At 34.8% G+C, this 20,186-nt stretch overlaps 2 protein-coding genes and 3 non-coding genes across 5 annotated transcripts; 2 read left to right on the top strand and 3 right to left on the bottom strand.

Moving 5' to 3' along the window:
* The first annotated feature begins 577 nt into the window (after window positions 1-577).
* Window positions 578-3,916, top strand: LOC104894311 (plant UBX domain-containing protein 10). Its single transcript, XM_010680515.4, has 4 exons — window positions 578-1,677; window positions 2,287-2,460; window positions 2,649-2,855; window positions 3,610-3,916. The coding sequence occupies exons 1-4, from the start codon at window positions 1,060-1,062 to the stop codon at window positions 3,835-3,837; spliced, it is 1,227 nt and encodes a 408-aa protein (XP_010678817.2). The 5' UTR covers window positions 578-1,059; the 3' UTR covers window positions 3,838-3,916.
* A 569-nt stretch (window positions 3,917-4,485) lies between these two features.
* TRNAR-UCU (transfer RNA arginine (anticodon UCU)) lies at window positions 4,486-4,558 on the bottom strand. Its single transcript has one exon. It is a non-coding gene; the product is annotated as a tRNA-Arg (tRNA).
* Window positions 4,559-7,003: 2,445 nt separating this feature from the next.
* TRNAR-UCU (transfer RNA arginine (anticodon UCU)) lies at window positions 7,004-7,076 on the bottom strand. Its single transcript has one exon. It is a non-coding gene; the product is annotated as a tRNA-Arg (tRNA).
* Window positions 7,077-9,296: 2,220 nt separating this feature from the next.
* On the bottom strand, window positions 9,297-9,369 carry TRNAR-UCU (transfer RNA arginine (anticodon UCU)). Its single transcript has one exon. It is a non-coding gene; the product is annotated as a tRNA-Arg (tRNA).
* Window positions 9,370-13,813: 4,444 nt separating this feature from the next.
* Window positions 13,814-18,707, top strand: LOC104894309 (phosphatidylinositol transfer protein CSR1). Its single transcript, XM_010680514.4, has 7 exons — window positions 13,814-14,043; window positions 15,273-15,425; window positions 15,881-16,027; window positions 16,493-16,639; window positions 17,061-17,183; window positions 17,814-17,903; window positions 18,029-18,707. The coding sequence occupies exons 1-7, from the start codon at window positions 13,906-13,908 to the stop codon at window positions 18,044-18,046; spliced, it is 816 nt and encodes a 271-aa protein (XP_010678816.2). The 5' UTR covers window positions 13,814-13,905; the 3' UTR covers window positions 18,047-18,707.
* Window positions 18,708-20,186: the final 1,479 nt, after the last annotated feature.

Here is a 20,186-nt window from a genome sequence, read left to right as displayed (position 1 = left end):
GTTTGGAAATCTGATGTGGCACACAAAACTACAAGTGGTTGTAGTTTGCCATTGTAGTTGCTTCTAAGACTCGTTAGTTGTTGGCCTTTGCGCCTCCTTATTAACCTGAATATATTCCTAAAATATATAGCCTTATTTTCTCTATATTCATGTTTTTCATGCTAGTCTTACTGGATGTGTTTTTGGCTGTTTGCAAAATATTTTGCTGGTTATTAGTCCCTCTAATTCTAACAACGAGGAAACTTAACACACAAGCAAGGCCGGTTACAAAATGCTCAAATTAAGCTTGAGAAATTCTTGTCTTGTAGTATTTGATTGAAAATCTAACATTACAATATACTCAATTTTGGCAGCTCCAAGTCATGTTATAATCCTTACGTAAGGGCCAGCCTATCCAACTTTCAGGCATTAAAATACGTTTCAGGCGTGGATGATTATCATACGATTTACGAGATTCCCAACATATCGTAAGATTCCCGTTCTTGAAAATCACGGTTGTTGTTAACTAGAGACTGCTGATTACTAAACTTGAGTTTCTTTTATTTTTCAAACAAATTTAATTCTAATTTTATTTAGGATAATTTTTAAGGAAATTACAAGTTAAGCAGAACATACTTGGGAATGGCAAAGAAAAGGACTGACCTGAAAAGAAGAACACCATCAACTTTGTGCAATGTTCTCTTAGATCTTGTCTAATAAACTCGTTCTAAAAGTTGACGATTAATCCTTTTTCACCCACTATTAAATTGCAGCCCAAAGTTAAAGCAAAATCTTATTGTGAAAAATTTGCTAGGAGGGAAAAAAAAACATAAACACAAATTTGTTATCTTACTATATGTTTCTTTTGGCTTTAAGCAAACTTGAAACAAGGAATCCAATGTTAATATTGACAAAAATCATTGAAGAAACAAACAGTTCAACATTTCTTTTTTGGATTTTACTTCTTTCTACTTTTGACTTAAATCTCACATTATTTGTCCTGATCAACAAATTTACTTCCCCCAAACTCTAGCATCAAGATCTTTACTTTCTGGCTTTCTTTGTGTTCTGGAAAGTAAAATGTCATCCTCAAATATGAGGGAAAATTCAAGAACAAGATCAGGAAATTATCCTAGTTACAGTGGGATTGTCAGAAGGATGGTAAATCTACCAAGAAACATTATAGGAGGAGTTTCAAGGGCAATGGTACAAGGGATTGATTTAGTAGGCAGGCTAGAAAGAAGAAACCAAATATATCCCCCTGCACCGCCTCCGCCGCTTCTACCCTCACCACCACCACCTCAGTTTCCATTATTTCCCCCTCACTACGCGCCGGAAACGCCGTTGATAACTGATGAATGGGCATTTTTAAACAATTTTGAGCTGAATTATGGGGCAATACACCCTTTCTTTTATGCTTGTAGATTCACTCAAGCCTTAAAGATTGCCCAAGATGAGAAAAAATTTATGTTCATGTATCTACATTCTCCAGATCATCCGTTTACAGCAGATTTCTGCAGTCAGACTTTGTGTTCAGAGATTATAGTTCAGTTCCTTGATGCTAATTTTGTTAGTTGGGGTGCAATATCTGATAAAGGGGAGGGTTTGCAGATGAGTGAGACTTTAAGGCCAGCTAGTTTTCCCTTTTCTGCTGTTATTGCTCCTGCTTCTGGTGGTAATATTTCTGTGCTGCAACAGGTTAGGCTCTTCATGTATTTTTTATTCCTTCTTACCCATTTGATAAAAATAAAAATACCCTTTCGCTATTTACTGTCCGTATTTACTTAATATGTATAAAAAAAAAGGAAGGGTGGAGGTTGTTGGCATGTTGCACATGCACACCATATTTTTCCTTTGATCAATTTTATAGATTATCTTTCAAGAAACCTATGTTGTTGGTGAATAAATGAATATAGGCAGGGTACTATAGTTAATGGGGAAGAATTGTTGTTAGATAGTATTTTTAATTTATTTTTATCATCTCAAGTAGTGAATAATTAATTCTGTTAAATTTTGATAAGTATGTTGCTGGGATTTTAAGGATAGTTGTAATTAATTTATTGTACAATGTTGTTGGTGGTGATTTTTGATTGACTGAATGAAATTTATTTGAACAGTAAAAAGATTAATCTTTAATTTGTGAGAAACTTTTACCAAAATTAAGATTTGGGTAATTCTGGATGTTGTTGCTAAGCATATCAATTAGCTTTTGAGTAGTAAAGATATTACATTGACCATTGAAGAGCATGAATAACTGGATACTGATTGATCCCTTTTTTTTCTTTTTCATGTTACCATAATACTTAGATTGAAGGGCCAGTATCACCAGCAGAATTACTAGAATTATTACAGGGGACATTGGAAGAACAAGGAGTTGCCTTTGGCAGTGATAGAGACAATGAGGAAGGCAGGAGGAACGAGGAACGTCGGTTGAAAGAAGAACAAGATGCTGCATATCTTGCAGCCCTCAAACTAGATCAGGTTTCTATTCGTTTCACACATACAAGAGTACGATTCCTTGATGTTTCATATTCACAACTGGCCAATCAAAAAGAAAGGCCAAATTCCGCCAAGGGGCCTATTTTTTGTACCAATCTTGTAAATCGGCTTGAAATGCTTCGTGAATTATTCTTTTGGAGAACGTAAATGAATTATTTTTATTTTCATAGGAGCGGGATAAGCTTAAGAATATGCCTCCAGAACAAACAGCTCACAAACCAGAAGCATCAAACACAGTATTAAGTCAGGGGCCAAAGCAAAATCCTATACTTAACAAAGTTTGTCAAGTCAGAGAATCAGCAGCAACAAATAGAGAAAATCTTCACAAGGATAGTCATAGTAGTGTCAATGAGGCCCAAAATCCTCAAGTCACGCAGGTATTTGTTTTTAACTATCTATCTCTTTCAGTACAAGTGACTATTTTCTGCCAGTAATTTTTCTGCTCAGGATATATAAAATGATGTTGAATTTTCAGAACTGTAGTTATTTTTTATGGTTTGTAACTTTGTATTTACTACATTATTTTTGCAAAGTGCTTAACAATTGTTCAAGAGACATCCCCATGTTGCTGGACCAATTTTGTTTGGTGATTACCTATTTGTACCAGTTATCATGTAGTAGTACTATATCTCATCTGTAAATAATTCTTGTTTTTACAACTTTTTTGAAGTTAAACTTCTACCTTCAAAATTTTCTCAAAATATTACTCCATGATAAAAATCACAAGTAATACTTATGAAAGTACCTTGGAATACAAAATATATCACTTACCACCTAAGTTCAAGACTTCAAGTTTCAACCAAATTGTTTAGTAGTATAGTAATCAGTTATAAATTAAAAAATATACCCCTTATGATGATTAAATTAACGGTTTTTTCACCCAATATCCCGACAAATTAAAAAATTCACTATATACCCTCAATGTTTCAAAAATGCACCATATACCCTTGAGTTTTCGAAAACGTGCACCATATACCATCGTTAACTGCATAGTGTGAATCTGGTGCTTGGTGACTCTTTAAGAACCCGTTCTTTGGCTGTCGTTTTATCTGTTGGACTAATGCATTCTCTTTCCCTCACTTGCTAAGTGCTTGTTAACCTTAACTTGGTTATGTTTATGGTTTTCTTTAGATATTAATAAGGTTTCCGAATGGCGAACGAAAGGAGCATAGCTTCTCAGCAACAGACAAGGTGCAGGCAATTTACTACTATATAGATTCACTTGGTTTACCTGGAACTGAGAATTACAGATTAATATCAAGCTTTCCAAGAAAAGTTTATGGTGCTGATCATTTGGACATGACTTTAAAAGATGCTGGCCTTCATCCTAGAGCTAGCTTGTTGTTGGACCTTGTTTAGTTCCATAGTTTCTTTTTTAAGGTTTCGGACTCGTGTAGTGATATTCCATATTAAAAGCTCTTGTTTGTTTTTACTACTATACTCTTACTTTATACTTCCTCCGTCCCAAAATATAGTTCTCATTTCTATTTTGAAAGTCAAATTTTAAAACGTTGACCAAATATTCTTACTAATGTATACAAAAAAACATATTCATGAGGGGTCTTGTTAAATTCGTCTCAATGTATAAATTCGTAATATCAACATTTTATATTGCACACTAATAAGAAATAGAAAATATCGTAGGTCAAAGGTACGTCTTGGAGACTATGCAAAATGAAATGAGAATTATATTTTGGGACGGAGGGAGTACCTACCATAGTCTTTTAATTGATACTCATATGAGAGCTCAAATTAAACCAAGTACATAATTACATATGTAGCATGGTTTACTAAGTACAAGAGAAATCAAAGAGTGAAAGTACCAGAGAGCCTTGACATGCAACTTAAAGGATAATCAAAGAGTACAAGAAAAAGAAAATCATAGAGTAAAAAAAAAAGAAAATCAAAGAGTTAAAAAAAAAATCAAAGAGTTAAAAAAAAAAAGAAAATCAAAGGGTAAAAAAAAAATCAAAGAGTAAAAATGGGGGAAAAAAATACTAAACATTGCACGCTCGGTGGGACTCGAACCCACAATCCTTTGATTAGAAGTCAAATGCCTTATCCATTAGGCCACGAGCGCTTGGTAAAATCATTAGTAATACTTTGTAATATATACTATTTAAGCGTTAATAACATATATGATGCGGTCAAACAATCGAGCTGAAAAATCTCCCTTATAAAAAAGGTATTTTACTGGTTATAAAGAAGCTTTAGAATTTCTGATAATGTTATCAAGCCGTTCGGAATAACAGGATAAGAATTATGATGATAAAAAGTGGGATAAAATAGAGAAGGTATTACGTTAATTTCGTCTCATTGTAACTTACGATCAAACGAGTACATACTTGAAAATATTATATAAAACTTTGAATATCTGACATAATCTTATATAGTCAAAGTATCATAATAGATATTTAATGTATTATTTTAGATATTCAATGTCTTATGTCAACTATTTAATGTATTATATCATATTTTGTTGTAAGACAAAAGCTTTGCAGATAAATTTACTGAGGATAAAGAAGCAACAACAAAACCAAAATTTGTGCTCCTCCCTCCTTCCTAGTCTGCTCTTCTCTTTCTACTCCCTTCTCCCCTAATATCATGTCCACCTGTAAGAGGTGGTACTCGTTCCAGTTGCATAAGGTGTGGAGGTCGTCGAGAGAAGGTGTAGCAAAAAAGGCGGGGCTTTCTCGTGTTTGGCGTTGCAAATGAGAGGTTATGGGTTCTAGTCTTAACACATATACATTTTTCTTGTTTAATATGTCTCATTTGATTGCATGAGGGAATGGAGAGTACATGTGACAACATATTTTATTTTTGGCGTTTTAAATCAACTTCCTCCTTATTTTTTAATTGCACTACTTTCTTTTTGTGGATGTTTATTTTTAATTGTAACATTTCCTATTATGGTTAACTTTTTGAATTTATCTTCTTACCCTCTCTTGATTTACCCATCCAACCCATTTAATTATCCAACCTATCCATAGTAATTAAGATATTTATGTTCATTTTCACTCTCTTTTTTCTTGTTTTTTATGCCCCAAGCAAATGGTGCAATTACAAAAACGATTTTTTCACCATATACCTCTGACAATTTTTTTTGCACCGTATACCTTTTCAGCTTTCCAAATTCACCATATACCCCTCACTTTTCGAAAAATACATCAACTTGCACTTTTGACTAACAGTGTTAAACTTCCATTAGTCATTAACCCCTAATCTCCCCTTTAATCTTAATTAGCTATCCTAACACTAACCCTCAATTCTAAATCTAATTAACCAAAAAACCTAACCCTAAAAGCCCACTAGCCCCAGCCCACAGCCCACCACCACCCCAACCCGCGCCACCACCACCTGACCCCCAACCCCACCCCTACAGTCCACCTCCCCCACCACGCAGCACCCTACCCCCTTCCGCCATCCTCCACCATGCAACCCCCTTCCCCCCTTCCGCCATCCGCCACCACACAGCCCCCTTTCCCCTTCCAACATCCCCCACCACACATCCCCCTCCACCCTTCTGCCATCCACCAACACGACTACGAAGTACGAACTATCAATTTTGGCATTTTCAGATCAAAACAACAGTTCTGGGTTTTCAGATCATACTCTAGATTAATGGAGAAAAGCGAAAAAAGATAATCAGAGAAATACAATTAAAGAAGAAAGTGAAACCCTAGAAATGGAAAGAGAGAGTGTGTGTGCAGGTGGCGAGAAGAGGGCAAGGGATGGCGGAAGGGGGGAGGGGGCTGCGTGGTGGCGGATGGCGGAAGGGGGGATGCGTGGTGGGGGATGGCGACTGTATGGGTGTGGGTGATGGTGGATGGGGGACTGCAGGGGTGGGGGTGGGAGTGGGGGACTGCAGGGGTAGGGGTAGGGTTACAGTTAAGGTTTTAGGGTTAAGGTTAGGTTAGTTAATTAGGATTAGAGGAGGGGGGTTAGGAGTTAATGACTAACGGAGTTTAACGCCTTTAGAGCATCTCCAATGGTTTCATATAAGGGAATGCTTGTAATTTTTGTTAAATATGTAGATGTAGCTTGACCACTGGAGAGAAGAAAAATAAACCTGCTTGCAAGCAAGTGTAGCTCCAACAAGCTAAGTAGCTTGAAAAAAATTAGAGTGAATACATCCAATTATAATATGCCATGTGAAAACTTTTATTTATTTCGATGTTTTAAAAAAATGACAAGCTAAAAAGTGATGTAGCTTACCATTGGGAGACTATGTAGCTAGAAAGCAATGTTGCTTGAAAAGATGACGTGACAAGTCAAGCTACAAGGTGTGTTAGCTTACTATTGGAGTTGTTCTTAGTCATTAAGGGTAAGTGAATGTATTGTTTCAACAATAAGGGGTATATGATGAATTTGAAAAGTTAAAATGATATACGATGCAAAAAAAAAATTGTCAGGAATATATGGTGTAAAAGTCGTTAAAAAAAAGTATATATAGATAAATTGCACACTTCGGTGCATTTAGGGCGGCACGTACTTGTTTCCCCCCAAAAAAATAAAAACACAAGAACACGCTCGGTGGGACTCGAACCCACAATCCTTTGATTAGAAGTCAAATGCCTTATCCATTAGGCCACGAGCGCTTGTGTGTACAAATATTGAAAACAATAATTTATCGACAATATCTCATGCTATATTTTTTACACGTTTAATAGCGCCAAAAGAAGCCAAGTTTAAGCTCTTTAACTTGTGGAATATTTTACTACACGTGACAACAAAATTGAGCAAATATGGAGATTCTTAAGAATACTTCGTTTGTCTGAAACATAAGCTACATTATTAGTTCAAATCATTTCAGAATAAGAGGCCACTTTATAAGAAAGTACTCCCTCCGTCTTTTATTAGTTTACCCACTTTGACTTATAACACTATTCATCATTGTTACTTTGACCATCATTTATGCTTTATATGTAAGGAAAAATATAATTATATGAAATATCGTTTGATTCGTCTCAATATGTAGTTTTGGAATATCAAATTTTTATAATTTTTACAAATACATAATTAGAGATATTGTTACTCAAAGTTTTGCATCGATAAATGTGAAAAGTCAAAACGGGTAAACTAATAGAGGACGGAGGGAGTATTATATATAAAAAAAAAAAACAAATTTATAATTGGGAACATTATATGAGTTGGGATTACCTCAAGAGTGCAATGTGTTATTTAAGAAATATACTTGATATGTATATAATTGTACGATATAAAAACTCTTATAAATTAAATATAACGATTTTATTGTATATAGCTCTGAGGCCTAATAAAATATATCAGATACATTTCTTAAAATAAGTGCTTTATTTTACGAAATCACTCATTGCTATATTACTTTTTTGTTGAATATTTTCACTTTATTTTTTCATTATTCTAATTGGCGTTGAGGAAATGTCAAAATAGAAAAATAGTAAACATTAAACGAGACCTATGAACTCGTTCAATCGTACTAGTGGATAATTGACTCAACCTCTTGTGTCGATTCTTTCAATTGTGTTATATTAGATAAAGCTTGAGCTTTGAAGGATCTTTATTTTACCTTTTTTTTCTTTTGATTTTCTATTTTTCTTGCATCTCGTCAATTGTGGTGAGGAATATGATTTGTGGTCTTCCATGCATGGTAAATTATAAACGAGCCGCGTTGCAAGGGAATAGAAACAAATAGAGGAGAGGAATGGTAACAAAAATTGTTAGTTTTATTAGGTGTTTGGTTCAAGCCATAGAATGAAAATAGAATAGTATTAACCATTATCATTAAATAATGTATTTTGTTACTGAGGGGGAGAGAAGCTTAACAAATTGGGAGAGTCCATTACTGCTAAGTAATGGTAATGGATTGACGAGGGGTTTAAACGAAAAGAAAAAAAATCGGTAATTGATTCCGTTTCTTGGAGTCCAAAAATCACGAAGTGCTCATATAGTGTATTTCTCTCCTATATAGTGTATATATTTGTGAAATAATAGGTTTATGTATATTATAATAGTGTATTTTCCGTTTCACGTGCGTGAACCTAGCGCACATTGCAGGCCCGGCCCTGAGGGGGTATTTGGAGGGGCAAAGGCCAAGGGCCCAAGGTTAAAAGGGGCCCAATCCTCTAGTTTTAAAATAGAATTAAGAAAAAAAATTAAAAACAGGCATGTAGTCACACGCGTCGTTCTTCTGTTTTCAATTAACTGAGAAAGAAATTTTCAATTCTCAAAATTTTGGCTCCTCGTCTTCTACTCCTCGTCGTGTGTTCTTCAAATCTTCATTTAATCAATCATTTTCTCTCTCTTTCCAAGTTCCACATTAAAATCTCTTTTAATTTCCAAAAATTTCTCAAACCTCCATTAAACTCTTTGAAATTTTCCATATTTCCCAAAAAATTAGCTATCATATTTCCCTTAAATATGGCAACGGAAATTTTTTTCTACAATTTAAAGAGGGAAGAATTGGATTTCTATAATGCAATACTCATTAGATTTAGTCTCAATCAAGTGAAATTATTTAGATAATATGAAATTAAGAACCTGAGCAAGGTTTTTGGGTATTTTTTTGGATTCTGATTTACCGGAGTCTCGAGTGCTTTGTTGGGTAACTTAATCGCCGGATTGTATTCTCATTCTGAAATTTTGGTTTGATTTATTTTATTTGCAAATTATAATGTTGTTTAAAAAACATTTATCTGGAAGTGATAATATGAGTTGCTTGAACAATTTTTTTTGGTAAATTTATTCTATTATAGGACCGGGCCTGACACATTAGTTTTACTGTAAACCAGGTCCACATAAATCAGATGGTAATCAAAAAGCAAAAAGAAATAAAAATACACGCTCGGTGGGACTCGAACCCACAATCCTTTGATTAGAAGTCAAATGCCTTATCCATTAGGCCACGAGCGCTTGATGTTATAATAGCAAAGTTTCAACGTCTAATTGGATGTTTCAACCTCACCTCTCTAAAATAAGAGGTTAATAATATTATATATTAAAAAAACCCTACTTTATGATAGGGATGTAATATGTTTTGGGCGTATTTTCAAATAACTACGACATTATTGAAGTAATTTCAAGTCTCAACTTGTAGAATGCCATTGAACTCAATTATTTTGATTAATGTCTAATTTGAATGTTCTTATAAACTACATTTTCTTTGAAACTAGTTATTAGGCCTGGGCAATGCCCCGGATAAGAAAAAAATTCATTTATTAATATAATACTTTATGATAATAACAATAAATACAACTTAGCCTAGTTGTTAAGACTTTAGTATATGTACTTGAGGTATCGGGATCAAACCCTATACTATGCAATTTCTAAAAAAAACTATTGTACATAAATTACATGAACTAAAACTCCCTAGGGGTAGTACTGTAGTGGCCAACATTGCTCTTACAAATGGTATCATGCATACATAATTAATTTTAATGAACATGCAAATTTATTTATTTTTAATGATGCAAGGGATATGTTTAATAACAATAACTAATTACAACACATATTTGTAACTTTGTGGAAACATGGATCACTAAGAGATGTTAGATGAGATGGTGATTCTTTGAAAATCCTTACATAAGGTTAGGGGTTCGAGCCCAGGCTTCAGCATATTTATTTTTTTAAATAATGATCGCTTGACTTTGTTGGTAAATAGACACGTGGCAAAATTTTGGTGTCCAGAGGAGGGTGTCACGTGGCGCATCGACGTTGTTATGCACGCTTTTTAATATATTTGTATAGATTATACTCTTTCTGGTTTTTATTTATTAGTTTACCTCTTTAGTTTTTCAAAGTCAAAATTCATTAACTTTGACCATACTTTTACACAGATATATAACATTGGCATTATCATGAAGGGTTTATTTTGAATCATAGAATTTACTTATTTCCACATCCCATATAGGGCTGGCGAAACCTGACCCAACCTGATAATCTGACCTGAAACTGACTAGAAAATTCCGGGTTAGGGTTGAGTTTTCCGACCTGAAAAAAATGGGTCGACCCAACCCAACCTAAAAATATAATGGGTTACGTTCAGGTTTACCTTTTGAACCTGAAAATAACCTAAAATGACCTGATTTAAAAATAACTTATATTATGTTAACCCTTAGTCGATTAGATTATAATATCGGGCCAACCCAATTCACTTCAACCTGAAACTTCCATCATTGAATGTTGAAACTTAAACATGTTACATGTACATTACCTTTTTGAATTAAGTTGGCAGTTTTTTGATCATTGGATATTTAGATTTTTATTTCAGGTCATTTTGGATTGGTTTCAGGTCAACCTGAAACTGACCCAACCCGACCTGATTGTCAGTCCTAATCCCATATAAGAATATCTAGCATATTTTACAAGAGAATATAATACTAGATTAATTACTAGTCTGAATTCAAATTATTTATCATTTATTCTGGATATATAAATACTTCCTTCGTTTTTCTTTAGTTGCTAAACTTGAATATTGATCACTATTCATAAAACTAATTGTCCTATATGTTATTTCTTATGTTTAAGAAATAATATCAACTTTTTATGATCGTTCAAGATATTTTATCAAGCAATATATTAAATGACGTAAAAACAAGAAGTGTCGCGATTAAAAATAACGGAGGAAGTATGACATAATGGTCATGTAATTTACAAGTGTATAAAGACAAAGACTGAGATAATGAACAAATTTCGTCAATCTTTGAAATGAATGTATCTCATCATCATCATCCATGGATAATGGATTCTCCTTTAGTTGCAACACAACACAACTAGTCAAGTCATATCTATGTCATAGTTGTTAAAAAACTTTCTTTTATTACTGTCTTGAAATCATTAAAGCTCCACTAAAAAAAAAGGCTATGAGTTGGAAAAGAGGGAACAAAATTTCTCTCAAGATCTGATCTGCCCAATTCAAAATTCTACATTTCTACTAATTGTTTGATATTTGTTGCTCAATCCAAAAAAGACTATGATATAGTTTCATCTAAATCTCTTCTTTTTTCTATCTGGTTGTACATTATTAGAAGATACATTAATAATTCTATTTTGTCGGTATGTACTTGTTTTTTGGGGTGTAGAATTATGCATTAACTGTATAAAAAATCTTTGAAAACAATTTTAACTCTTATGTTTTTTTGTTCTTCTGATCATACAGTTGAAGAGACATTAAGAATAGTGCTATTTTGTCAATGTGAACAAACTTTTAGAGCAATTAGGTCCAAAAGGCTTTTTCAAAAGCTTGAGCAGGAGGCCCATAAATGATGGCTAAGTAATTATATTGTTCATGACCAAAGTTTTCAAAAGCTTAGCATATCTTACCATTTACAAGTTAATGATGGAAATAGAAAAGTTAAAGAAAAGCTCATACAATCTAAGATGTTCTCCCTGGTGGAAGTGGTTGCTTTTGAAAATGAGATTCACATTAAAAAATAGGAATAGTGAATACGGGTATAGAGATAAACGATTTGTCTTATATATTTCATGTTTACATTTTTTTCTGGGTAAGAAAAATTCCATTACAAGGAGGAAAAATTAGGAATCATTATTGCAAGAGGTGAGAATCGAACCCCTATTAGTCTGTCACAGAGGTGGAAGGAGGATTTTACAACCATTAGACCAACTTTGATCCTCATGTATTTCACGTTTACATGTTAGCTAGAACTATAATGTATTTTCGTCAATTAAACTAAAAGAAAATTTCAGACGTATCTTGAGAATTACTTTCATAGAGGAAAAAATAAGGATTCAGAGATTTGCGTTTAATAAATGATTGCGTTTAACACTCCTCTCTGATATAAGCTATAATAATCTACTCTAATAGACAGTAATTTTTGAATATCAATCAAATTCTCAACTCCTAACCTACTAATAGCTTCTCTTCTGCTCGACTTTCATGCCAATAATAATTTCAATATCAGCATGGGAGAGTATCAAACTCTGAATGCTTTTTGATCGAGTATGCTTACCCAGCCATAGCGAGCTACTCTAAATTCAATGTTTTATTTACTAGGAAGTGCACAGAGTTAGGAAATAAAGGGTCCTTTGACCATTTCGTAGGTTAATTTGGTCATGGAAAGCGACGCTAATTATACGCTTAGAATATAAAAGAAGGTCAACTCTTTCTAAGCATGGGATGATTTTCATCTTCTTTAATCATAACCATGATTCATATTCAATAACAATACAATCCCCCCCCTAAGGATCCAAATAATTCGTATGAAAAAGGAGAATAAAGAAATCTGATATTTCGTATCTTCAATTATGTAAACACACAACATATAACTCATCAATTAATGAAAGAAATAAACCCTAGTAGCATTAGTGAAAACTGCATTTAGTTAGAGCATTCCCAATGGTGATGGGTTTGATCACCAAAATTTCCTACTTACTCATGTTTTGATCATTTCATGATCAAATGTATTACCTCCACCCCACTCATGAACAAAAAAACCATCAAATTCCACTTTATCTCTCCTACTTTTCACTACCCCACCTCAACTTTCTCTCTCCTATTTCTCTTTCCTACTTCAATAAATAATATAATTTACATATTAAAAATAAAAATGAATCATCTTATGATTACTTAAAATTATAATAATTAATTACTAAAATTAATTATCATTATTGGGTTATTAGTAAAATAATAATTAATTACAAAAAAAGAAGGTAAATATAATTAGAAAATATGATTTTTTTTTCCTCTTTTTAGGTGAGGAGGAGAAGGTAAAAAATTATAGAGAAAAATGATGTATAAATATTTTTAGAGAGAGAAAGGTGAGGAGGAGAAGTGTTTTTTTTTTGTTCTGAAATATATCAATATGGGTATCATTTTATAGAGGGAAAAAAATATGAATTTTAGTATTATTTTTTTTTGAAATACGAATTTTCTGGGAAATTTCCCAAAAAGAACACAGCAGCAGCCACGTGGCAGCTTGCCATTGGCTGGCTGTGTGTGACTAAGCTCATTTTGTCTTCCATTCACACGGTTGATTTGCTGATGGATTTGTTCACATGGTGATGGATGACAAAACATGTCATTTGGTGATGGGTTTTCTATCACCAATGGGATGCATGTTTTTTTTGTTCAGCCCAAATTTTCTGATTTTGGTGATGAGTTATGTCACCATTGGAAGTGCTCTTAATTTTGAAAATCAAAGCAAAACAGGAAAAACATATCATAATTTTCTTTTCAAGCATATAAGATGCCAAAAAAAAAAAGCAAAAGGCAACCATCTCACCACCACCTTTCTATGAGCAATAAGATTGGGCCTCAAAAATTTGTGTTCCATATTTTGCCGGATCGATATTTATCGAAAACCCAAAACCCATGATAACAAATTTAAAGGCAACAAGAAAGTCCACAACCCATTTAACAATCATCGGACAAAAAAAACTGAAAAATTGGCAACAAAAAAAAAAAACGAAACTTTATTTTTTTTGGCAAAAATGGCATTGAAAGCATATGCCAATTATCTTCGTCCACCTTCAACTGTACCAATTCGTTTTAACAAACCCACAAAAATTCGTAATTTATGTGTTAGGAATTGCAGCAGTGGCACACTTGATATTGATAATTCTCGTAAGGTGCATATTTTTTTTGCGTCTTATTTTGTTAATTAGCCAAGAATTGATCTTTTTGCTTTTGTTGACATATTTGCTATGATTTTCTATTTTTGGGTACTTTTTAAATTGCAACTATGTGATTATAAGCTGAATTACTGTTTCAAATTGTGTAGTAATTGATTTGGGTTTAATTAGAGAGTTTTAATGTTGTGATTTTGCTTCTTTTGTAGGGTTGTAAGTTAATTGAAATTGTAGAAAAGATTTTAGTTTGTTGTTTCTTTTGGCATAGATTATAGAAGAAGTATGACTAGTTAAGTTCCTGAATTTGATCCAATTGTGCAACAAACTATATTGTTGATTGAAAAATATATCTCTTGACATCACTATGAAATTGGGTTTATGGGCTTTCTCTCTCTCAGAAAGAGGACCATGAAAAGGAGAAACATAGAACTGAAAATTTGGTCATTGCCTGTGTGTTAAAGCAAGCTGAAGTCGGTGTCACCTTGCTTAGGGTACGGTGTGTTCTCTTCACGTGACCTTATCTGAATTTAACTTATTGGACCTGATTGGAACGGGTGAATTTTAGTTCACATTATGTTTACACTTTATTAGACCTTACCATCCTTAACTAGACTTGATGAGCACTGAAAGTTACTTTTTGAAGGTGAAGATAACACACTCTTAGTTGGTGAAAGTATGTCGTCCTAGGCTACACCCGGGACCTCAAGAATTTATTTGCGACTAGATGGATCAACCTTAACACCCTCGCTTAGGGGGGGGGGGAGAGAGAGAGAAAGTGGAGCAGTTAGGGAAAAGGGTAATCCAATGTTTTGGTTATGAGTGGCTAAGCACTTCGATAAGTCATGGGACGAGTCATAATTAAGGAATGGGAAAGTGAATGCTTGTAGGAGTAGGGACAATGCATAAATGCAGGGCGATAGTAAGAGAAATGCAGGGTGAGATATAGCAGTTCAGTTTTGAATCAAAAGGCTCTAGGACCCACCTCTCTTCTGGTTGGATTCATTTTGATTTTATTGAGACCAAATTATCAGTTATGTCATCTTTTGAGTTCGTTAATTCGACTATGTACAAATATAGGTGTTTTTGTTTGTAATCGAAATTCAGTTGAAGGATTATTACGTACCACATCGTATGTAACAATAATGTTTGAATCCAGATTTTTGAGTCTGTCTGGCCAGTGCAACTTGTGTACTTCCTAGTTAATCGCTTCAATCTGTAAACTCTTGCAGCTAGTTTTGGAAGTGAAGGAAAGGCTCAAAAATGAATATCATGAGCTCCCTGTAGGCAAGAATGGACGAGATGATGAAAGCATGATCCTTTGGTTTCTCAAAGACCGCAAGTTCTCTGTTGATGATGCTGTGAAAAGGCTCAGTAAAGCTATTGTATGTATGACTATCACTATTTTCTAGAGCGACAATATTATAGCAAGTAGTTTTTTCTTAGTTTAGTCGTGTGTTGTCAGATACAACTATGTCTACATGTATCGTGTCTCGGTGGTTTCCATTTGCTATCTCACATGCTCAGATACTCGAGCCTGTTTAATAATTTAGCACCATCATCAGATTCAGGTCATTTTGAATGGACTAGTGAGAGTTTTGCAAATAATTCATTGAACATGTTCTAAGACAGTGGTGTGACTTGTGAGTCGTTGTTCTCTGATTCATAATCTATCTTCTACTGACAAAACCATCCCACAATGGTTTTTCTATACTTTTTTTTCTGGCTGTTCACATTAGACACGAGTTTTCACCTCCTGTCATTCTAATTACACTGATAGGATAGGATATTGCACTTGCTCTAAACTTTTGGCTGATGTTGCTTTTATATCTTATGCAAGAAATGGCGGCGAGAATTTGGAGTGGATTATCTATCTGAAGACTCTATGAAAATTGCAGCTCAAACAGGCAAAAGCTCCGTGCATGATTTTCTTGATGTGAATGGCAGACCTGTACTATTAGTGGAGGCATCAAAACATTTCCCTGGAGTAAGTATGGAATTTTTCTGGCCATATCTTTAGCTTCTCTTAATTTAATCAACGTGCTGTTGGTTTTTAGCCATTGATATATAGTTAGTTGTTTTTGATCCATTAAAATCATTTATGTGGGCATAATTCCCAAGTCATCAGAAATTCTGTGTAATTCCTGTTAGTTCGGTTTTTATACAACATTGTTTACTGCAGCAGTAGCATGATACTCTCAGTTCCACAAGGCTAGGAGATTTATCAGCTTATAGGAGTCTGTAAGAAATTAAAGGGGATGCCAGAAATTTGATCAGCTTATAGGATTCTGTGAGAAATTATAGGGGTTCTGGGGTTTTTTTTTATTAATTTGAGTAAATATCAAGTTTGAGGCATACTGTAATGGCTGATAGTCATGCTTATCTTGTTCCCTTGCCTTTGCTATTCCGCACAGGCCCATCTGATGATGCGTGCATAATGGACTAATTACAGATGCAGGATGAGGACGAGAAACTATGCGTGTTCCAGATTGAGAAAGCTTTGAGTAAGCTCCCAGAAGGCCAAGAACAAATACTTGGAATAATTGACCTCAGGGGCTTTGGTACTGCAAATGCAGATATGACTTTCTTGACATTTCTGGTAATTTGTTGACCTTTTCTGACTAACAACAAATCTATTTCATCTTTTAGTAAGTATTGAGCATGAGCTATTACACAAAATGGATGTAAATGAGGAACCATAAGTGCAATTTAGTAGTCGGAATTTTGATTTTGTTTATGCTTATACTCCCATTATTTTACACAGTTTGCCTTTTCACTAACTTTGACCAGAAGTTCTCACTGTTATATAAGATAATATGGAGTCAAAGGTATTTTTCAAGACTGTGTAAAGTAATGTGAGATGGAAAATGTAATTAATTACATAACAATCACTAGTATATAGGAAATTGACTCCTATAAAACAACTACACTGGCAAAATATTTGTGAATCTGGCAACAAACCGATGACTTCTAGTAATAACTAATGTCTATTGACCATATTATTGTTACTTTGATGGCAGTTTGATGTCTTCTACTATTACTATCCAAAGAGGTTGGGCCAGGTGCTCATGGTGGAAGCACCTTTTGTTTTTAAGCCTCTTTGGCAGCTGGCAAAACCCCTCCTTAAACAGCATGCATCTCTGGTATGTCACTTTTCGTATGAATATTAGTTGTTATCTTTTATATTGCAATTTCTTGGATATTTAATCAACCAATTACAATTCTCTGCATTCTTCATTCACACCCCTCCTTAGGAGGCGGAGAAAGATCAAGTAGACAGCGCACTCACCACCCCCACCCCCCAGAAAAAGGGAAAAAGATCAAATATTCTATGTATACAAACTCTTTTGGTATGGTTTTCTGATCACCTTTCCTTTCTGAAGTCCAAACCATGTATAACAGAGAGAAGAGAATCCGAGAGTGCTTGGTTGGGGAGCATATCCTGTTTGCCTGAGAAATGACCCTGGACTGTTTTTCACCTGGGGTACTAAGGAGCTACAACCGCCACGTAAGATAGGTGTACTCTGGTAGGGCCCACGATTACCTACAAAATACAAATGTAACAAGAATGAGATCGTCTTATGTTTTTGTCCCTCTACCCTAGCCCTAGTGGTGCTGAACATCGTGTTTTGACTGTTACATAATACTCTGCTTTAAGCGGAGTTGCGCCTTCCTTGTGGCGGGTGCCCCCCACCCTAATCGTTTTTTCAAGTTTCTCCATTGCCTCTAAGAAGCTGATTTTGATACCTACCATTACTCTTTCTTTTTTGAAGGTGAGATTTTGTACGGTACAGACAGTCCGAGAAGAATATTTTACAGAGGAAACCGTGCCTGCCATCTTTACAGATGAGAAGACTTCACAGGTCATTGATTGATTACAGAAAAGAATGCTGCCTTGTTGTTTCATGCTCATAGTTTATAGAAAGCCTTTTGTTTTCTAAGCCCTCGCTACTGTGACACTTACACCAAATGTATAACTGAAATGCAGAATTGTCCGCAAATGTAGTGGTTTTAGCGATATGTTCAGATTTATCAGTTCAGCTTAAGTTACAATGTTGTATCCCCTCGCTGGATATTATAGGTGATCTATGACTTGAGAGCATTTCTGCGGCAACCAGTCAAACAGAGCTCTCCAGATTTTGGAGAGGGACAACAATATATCATGATCAAGAAGAGGAATTAAAAACTTTTTTTACGGTTGCTATTGTACTGAAAGATATCTTTCTCTGTAATAATTCTGTAGTTTCATATACACACTTGCCAGGTTGCTGGGAACATGTAATTACATCTTAGTGTAAGATTATGTTACAAGATATAGTAGTATATAATACACTTGAGTTCAGATTTGCCAAAACTGTCGCGTATTCGCTTCTTAAACTCAAATTTGAATGGTACTTGTTTAGGCCGGGATCTATGACTTGAGAGCATTTCTGCGGCAACCAGTCAAACAGAGCTCTCCAGATTTTGGAGAGGGACAACAATATATCATGATCAAGAAGAGGAATTAAAAACTTTTTTTACGGTTGCTATTGTACTGAAAGATATCTTTCTCTGTAATAATTCTGTAGTTTCATATACACACTTGCCAGGTTGCTGGGAACATGTAATTACATCTTAGTGTAAGATTATGTTACAAGATATAGTAGTATATAATACACTTGAGTTCAGATTTGCCAAAACTGTCGCGTATTCGCTTCTTAAACTCAAATTTGAATGGTACTTGTTTAGGCCGGGATTTCGCCAAAAAAAATATGGGGTTTCAGCGCTTTAGATATGAAAAATGGAGGTGGGGGAGAGGTGAGGCACCAGCGGCGTGGGGGTTAGCCACATCTCACTGCCCTGCAAACCTCTCACCAAAGGGCCTAAATGTTGGGTTTTGACACAAATTGGGGCAGTGTTTGCGTATTTATTTTGGGGTATCGAGATTTGCCCTTCAAGGGGAGAAACACGGAAACAACCCCTCATTTGAAGAATGTTCCGGGAATGTGCACCCGGCAGGTTTAGGGTTCGGGTTATCATGGGATCATGAAATGAAATTCATGCAAATCCCAACCCCTCCACTTCCATGAAGTTATACAAGGGAATTTTCCTCCAACTCTTAAAGACTGTTACAGCTTTTAAATTGCTCTATGTGGGACAGTGTGAGAGGTATACCATATATCCTTCTACCTAGTTAAATTGAGTAGTGGGGATCAAATGTTAAAGACTTGAGGCGAAGATGATTTTGCCAAAGGGATCACAACTAGGGGTGATAATGAGCCTGACAAGCTCGCGAGCAGCTCGGTCAAAGCTCGGCTCGTTGAAGCTCGGCTCGAGACTTAAACGAGCCGAGCCGAGCCGAGCTAGGCAAAGCTCGGCTCGTAAAGCTCGTGAGCAGCTCGTTTATTATTTTATATTAAAAAAAATATTCTTATTAAAAAAATATTTTATTAAAAAAATTTAATACTAATTTATATTTTAATTTAGATTACAAATTATATATTTTAATTTGTGATCCAACTTCACCTCTACTCCACTAGGCACTAAAGTCCCACATTGGTTAAGAAAACAAGGATCAACCTTATTTTCTTTATAAATAGCTACTATTCCTTACTTCAACTTAAAGTTTAATTTTGTATCTCTTTGGTTGGGAAACAAAAACTATACTTTATTTTCTTCATAGAGGGAATGAAGTATAATTTTAAATAGTTGATTATTTAATCCTTAAAATATTTGATAATTTTTTCTTTAGCAAAAACAAAACAAGGGTATAATGAGTTTGTTTTCTTAACAAAACATGGAGTCCCACATTGAAATTTTAGCAATGCTAAAAGGGATTCCAAGTTATATAAGCATATGTAGAATGAGTTTGTTTATCTTAATGGGGATAGTGAGTTTGTTTTTCTTTAACAAACCATAAAGTCCCACAAGAGGGAAATCAAGTTATAAAAGCATATGATGGGTGAGTAAACAAGCTCACCTACTTCAAGCCAAGCCGAGCTCATTAGTCGAGCCTAAACGAGCTCGCGAGCCTAAGCGAGCTCGCGAGCCGAGCCTAAGCGAGCTCGCGAGCCGAGCCTAAACGAGCTTGCAAGCCGAGCTCGAGCCCCAAATTTCCATCACGAGCTGAGCTTGAGCTCGGCTCTCCCAAGCTCGGCGAGCTCACG

The sequence above is a fragment of the Beta vulgaris genome, chromosome 5, assembly GCF_026745355.1.
Source record: "Beta vulgaris subsp. vulgaris cultivar EL10 chromosome 5, EL10.2, whole genome shotgun sequence".
Lineage (NCBI taxonomy): Eukaryota > Viridiplantae > Streptophyta > Magnoliopsida > Caryophyllales > Amaranthaceae > Beta > Beta vulgaris.
The sequence above is the reverse complement of the archived record's forward strand: the minus strand, read 5'-3'. Positions and strand labels throughout refer to the sequence as shown.

Coding starts and splice junctions, on each gene's coding strand:
- LOC104894311 (XM_010680515.4), top strand. CDS start 1,060: ATGTCATCCTCAAATATGAGGGAAAATTCAAGAACAAGATCAGGAAAT. Junction 2,461..2,648: donor CAGCCCTCAAACTAGATCAG/GTTTCTATTCGT, acceptor TTATTTTCATAG/GAGCGGGATAAGCTTAAGAA. Junction 2,856..3,609: donor AAAATCCTCAAGTCACGCAG/GTATTTGTTTTT, acceptor GGTTTTCTTTAG/ATATTAATAAGGTTTCCGAA.
- LOC104894309 (XM_010680514.4), top strand. CDS start 13,906: ATGGCATTGAAAGCATATGCCAATTATCTTCGTCCACCTTCAACTGTA. Junction 14,044..15,272: donor ATATTGATAATTCTCGTAAG/GTGCATATTTTT, acceptor AAACTCTTGCAG/CTAGTTTTGGAAGTGAAGGA. Junction 15,426..15,880: donor AAAGGCTCAGTAAAGCTATT/GTATGTATGACT, acceptor ATCTTATGCAAG/AAATGGCGGCGAGAATTTGG.